Source organism: Melanostigma gelatinosum (genome assembly GCF_949748355.1).
Source record: "Melanostigma gelatinosum genome assembly, chromosome: 21".
Taxonomy (NCBI): Eukaryota; Metazoa; Chordata; class Actinopteri; order Perciformes; family Zoarcidae; genus Melanostigma; species Melanostigma gelatinosum.
Window position 1 is genome coordinate 7,219,419 of NC_136654.1, and position 5,449 is coordinate 7,224,867.

General features: G+C 43.4%; 1 protein-coding gene across 1 annotated transcript; it reads left to right on the forward strand.

Moving 5' to 3' along the window:
* Positions 1-232: 232 nt before the first annotated feature.
* lrrc4bb (leucine rich repeat containing 4Bb) lies at positions 233-2,612 on the forward strand (the record flags this gene model as incomplete). The annotated part of the gene is made up of 2 exons (XM_079293161.1): positions 233-475; positions 591-2,612. 2 exons carry the CDS (start codon positions 233-235, stop codon positions 2,583-2,585), a joined length of 2,238 nt encoding a protein of 745 aa, XP_079149287.1. The 3' UTR covers positions 2,586-2,612.
* Positions 2,613-5,449: the final 2,837 nt, after the last annotated feature.

Below are 5,449 nucleotides of genomic sequence, written 5' to 3' on the forward strand. Positions count from 1 at the left end.
AAGGAGTTTGATTGTCAAAAAAGCATGAGCAGAGTAAAATAAGAATCTATTAATGATAGAGTGTTTAATATAACATTAGGCTTTCCCCTCTCCATTTTTAAACTGACTGCTTGAAAGAGAAAAACAGAATACAAGCATAAAATATGAATATCAAGATAAGCACTTAAATCCCCCTGTTTGGAGGTGACTTATCAACTTCATAGCAATAGGGGTGGGTCATGACTCAGTTGCCATGCGTGCTGTCATGGTGACCAGCCCCTGTACCCCTTCCCCCCTCCTCTGGTTGGTCCAGCTTTTGTTGTGGTTTCACAACCATGGACCACAGCTGACAGAGGCAGCACCCGTGTGCCCCAGTCCTTGTACCTGCTCCAATCAGGCGAGCCGTGTCATCTGTACAAGGAAGAGTTTAGATCAAGTCCCAGAAAGTATTTCAGAGAACACAAGATACCTCAATCTACAAGAGAACACAATCCAGGTAAATATGACTTTGTCTTCAAACCGACAATGCATTCAGACTGAATTGATATATGTTGACAGCGGTAATTCTGATGTTGCTACAACATGCCTCTGTGTTTTTGTTTCCACACCAGGTGATCAAGTCTGACACATTTAAACACCTGCGGCATTTGGAAATCCTCCAGCTCTCCAAGAACCACATCCGGCAAATTGAGGTGGGAGCTTTCAATGGCCTTCCCAACCTCAACACGCTTGAGCTTTTTGACAACCGTCTCACAGTGGTACCATCACAAGCCTTTGAGTACCTCAGCAAGCTAAGGGAACTATGGCTACGAAACAACCCCATCGAGACACTGCCGGCATTTGCCTTTCACCGTGTTCCCTCATTACGCCGTCTCGATCTAGGGGAACTCAGGAAGCTGGATTTCATATCAGAGGCTGCCTTCGAAGGTCTGGTCAACTTACGCTTCTTGAATCTCGGCATGTGCGGCTTGAAGGACATCCCTAACCTCACCCCACTAGTACGACTGGAGGAGTTGGAGCTGTCAGGGAACCAGCTGGGGATAGTCAGGCCTGGATCCTTCCAGGGCCTAGTGTCGCTTCGCAAGCTGTGGCTAATGCACTCCAGAGTGTCAGTCATTGAACGCAATGCTTTTGATGACCTCAAAAACTTGGAGGAGCTCAACCTCTCCCACAACTCCCTGCATTCCCTGCCCCATGACCTCTTCACCCCTTTGCACCAGTTGGAGAGGGTACATCTAAACCACAACCCTTGGGTCTGCAACTGTGATGTTCTGTGGCTCAGCTGGTGGCTGAAAGAAACAGTTCCCAGCAACACCACGTGTTGTGCTCGATGCCACGCGCCCCCAGGTATAAAAGGCAAATACATTGGGGAACTAGACCAGAGCCACTTCACCTGCTATGCCCCAGTGATTGTTGAGCCGCCCACTGACCTCAATGTCACTGAGGGCATGGCTGCTGAGCTGAAATGTCGTACTGGAACCTCGATGACCTCTGTGAATTGGTTCACTCCGAATGGCACTCTGATGACCCACGGATCATACCGAGTACGGATCTCAGTGCTTCATGACGGAACACTGAACTTCACAAACGTGACCGTGCAAGACACAGGGCAGTACACTTGCATGGTAACCAACTCCGCGGGAAACACCACTGCGACCGCCGTGCTCAATGTGTCTGCTTCAGACCCCAGAGACAGCTACAGCTATTTCACCACTGTCACTGTGGAAACAGTGGAGACAGTGAGAGGAGACGAGGAAAACTCAGCAAGACAGTATATTAACGAGACGTTCATAGATTTTCCGAATCCTACTGGCCAAAGAGGAGTGTTAGAGGGCCGACCTGGTATCACTATATCGCCTTCTCTCTCGTCTCTTTCCTCACTCTCCCCACGAGCCAACAGAGCCACTGAAAATGCAGTGACTGTGTCCATAATGGATGTAACTAACATTCCAGGCCTAGATGATGTAATGAAAACAACTAAGATCATCATAGGTTGCTTCGTGGCCATTACCTTTATGGCAGCTGTAATGTTGGTCGTATTCTATAAACTGCGTAAGCAGCACCAGCTACACAAGCACCACGGCCCTGCCAGAGCCATCGAGATTGTCAACGTAGAAGATGAGATTGGAGCCGGGGCCGGGAGTGGCATCTCAGGCGGTTCAACAATGAATTCTGGCAGTGGAGAAGGAACCCTAAGGAGACATCATCCAGAAATAGTCAACCTCCCCAATATTGGTCGCTCAGATACTCTCAACCATTACTACAAGACCCATCATTTCAACAACAACGTGATGGGTCTTAGTCTTGGCTCCGACGGGATGGGACCAGGGATGATGCTCAATAGCAAGAACCAGCAACTCCAGGATATCCCCATCTCCTGTACGTCAGTCCCAATCTCTACATCTAATATGCTCTCCTCATCCGGCAATGGCACCAACATCCACCCCTGTTCTATGTCCCCACCGCTGCCGATGTCTCTCCCCATGCCTACCATGGGCTTACACGGATCGATCAAGGGTTTCATGGGCCAACACCAGAATCCCCAAATGGAGCCACTTCTCTTCAAGGGGAACTCAAAGGAAAACGTCCAAGAGACTCAGATCTAAAAACAAAAGCGAGAGTATAGAGAGAGAGTGAGCAAAAGTTGGAGACAGAGAGGGGATTGATGTTGGGTTCATGCGCGGAATGATTAGACACTAGAGTGCATTGACATTACACCAGGAGAGAGGATAGACTGACACGGCAATACGCAAACACATAGACTTATCCGTGACAGTGTACTGAGCCAAGGATTACCACAATGGGCCACTTGTGTTTGTAGTAACGATCATGGCCATGGAGATCAAGGAATGGACATTGCTACAATGTAAATCTGTGCCAAAGCAAATGTTTTTTGCAGTTTCTACAAGCTGTGTTCTCATAGGGAAAAACTAGCCTTTAGGAGTAATCAGTCCCCAAATCGTTGTTGGCCAGTAGAGATGAAAGACATGCACAGCACTTACCACACTGAAGATCGGAGATATTACAGAACAAAATCCAAGAGACATTTTTCTTCCACACAAAACACAAGTCACACTCTCTCTCAAGTGACTCAACAGACTCCCTGAAGGTGACAATTATGTAGGCATAAATAGATGGACAAAAAGGTACAGTGCAGTACAAACTACTGTGAAAAATCCACAAATTATATAAATATATTTTCATTTAAATATGTATCATTGCAGACTCCGATGCAGAGATATTCTGGGGTGGATGTAGTTTGTTTCTTTGTGGATAATCAGGGCCGGTGATAGTGGAGGTTGGTTATGTTTTAAGTTTGGCTACTTCTCAGAAACATAAGGGCTCAATTGCAACACTTATTGTGAATCTTTGAATTGGCTTTGTGACATTAAGTCCATTTAGGTTGTAGAACAGTAAATGCAGATCTCTGTTTGACAAACTTTTTTCTGTTGCTTCAGTAATAATCATGACAAACTTTTGTGTTCTGAGAGTGTATTATGTATTTTGTAAAAGCCAGCTACTTGGTATTTGAATTGACAATTCTGATACTTAAATGCCAGCATCAAATAATTGTTAAAACGATGTTCCACAAACACGGAAAGCTAACCCATTGCAAAGACCTGTATGGGTAAAATAAAGTGTTGACAATGTGTTATTTGAATCAGATCAGTAGCCAGATATTTGCTTTTAGAGAGGAATTTGATATGACCTCCTTGCTCGGTTACCATAATCATGCCATAAAATGCTGTCATAAGGATGATGAGACATCTCTCTGCAGCAGCATTCAAGAAGGGATTAAACATCCATCTTAGGATGATTGGAATGAATGGAAATGTACAGTATATTAATAATAATAATGTCTGGTTGTATGACAATTGTAAGATCCACCTTTTTACAGTGTAACTTTCATATGTTAAATGCCATTTACGCTTCTTGCGTTTCAACGATGTATTTCTTTATTTTTGTTAGTTTGATATAATGTGTACAGTTGTCTAGCCATGTATCATTACGTGTGAAATAAATCAATCATATATTGGGTTGTGGCGGGTCAATATGGCAACCACATTAGTAAAGAGTGAGACATTATGCAGGCCTCTGTGCTAAACCTGGATTGAATGTATGGTTTGTGGTTTAGCCATTAGTCATCCTGGTAATGATTGGTGCTGCTTTATTAACATGTTCAGAGAGGCTTTTAGATGTTCCACAGACACGACTGGTTTTGAAACGAGTGTTTTTAACAGAACTAGATGATAAGTTATTCTTAACGAAGGCGCTTTTGTCTGAAATTAGACTTCAGTATGCTTCTCCGATGGTGGTTCTCTTGTGCTAGTCTGGAAATCGGTAGAATAATTGAGAAAAGAAGTATAATAAATAAATTATCTCTTTTTTTATAATTATCAAGCAGGAACTTAAAATGTTTTTTGCAATTTGAGCACAAACTGGACCAGTTATTCCAGATAAATGTACCTGAGATAGTATTATCAACAAGGTTTTCGACTGTAATGCGGCTCTGTATGAGATTTTGTTGGGTTTTTCTTCTGTTGCAACCCTCCATCACAACTGCATTGCTTATATATAGGAGCTGTTTCATGTGATTGATGATGTTTTTTCTTGTCAACAAGCCCACACTTATTGGACAAAGAGGACACTATGGAATACTAATAATAGTGATGATAATACGAGTGATGGTATCAGACAAAACCCACCCAGAATGCACTGTCACAGAGGTTAATTGAAAGGATTTCATGTTTCATGAAAGGAACATCTTCTGCATCAATGCACACGTTCACGTTCATCCTGCTTAATGATCTCTGATAAAATGCCTGGTTATACTTGCGATGCCACATGTAAACTCATTGATCAAACAACTCAGTATGTCTAAATGACAGTTTTCTCAACTTGGTGTTTTATGTCGTGAATCTCATCGAGAAGCATCGTAAATGTAAATGTGTTGCAACCCCGCAAACAGATCGAGTGGGCAGGGTTCAACTGTAGCCCCACAGAGACACAAATAGAATATAAATGAAGGCTAAAGACACAACATATGGGCCGCTCCCTTGATGTGCTACATTTGGTGGCTCTGCCGTCAGATTTGAAAGAGCATACTAGATATCTCCCCGTGTGCCGCGTGTGAGGGTGCATTGCTGCATGTTAACTGTGGAACAAGTCTTTTTTTACCTGAACGCCGCTTTGGCAGTGTTTTATTACGATGGTCACTCACCGAATGGGCACAGAAATGTTCCTTTCATACCTCTGGACATCCGTTACATGCAACATGTAACACAATTATCATCATTATTATTAACATTTTGAGGAAATGCAGAAGCGTTTTGTTACATCTTCGTATAGTGGCTGCCATTGTACATGATTGATGCGATTTAAAAGGAGGCTCATTCTGCAGCAGTGTGACCACTTTTAATGAAGATCACAAGCTTGGGAGTAGAATCTGAACATGTGCATATTGGGCAAC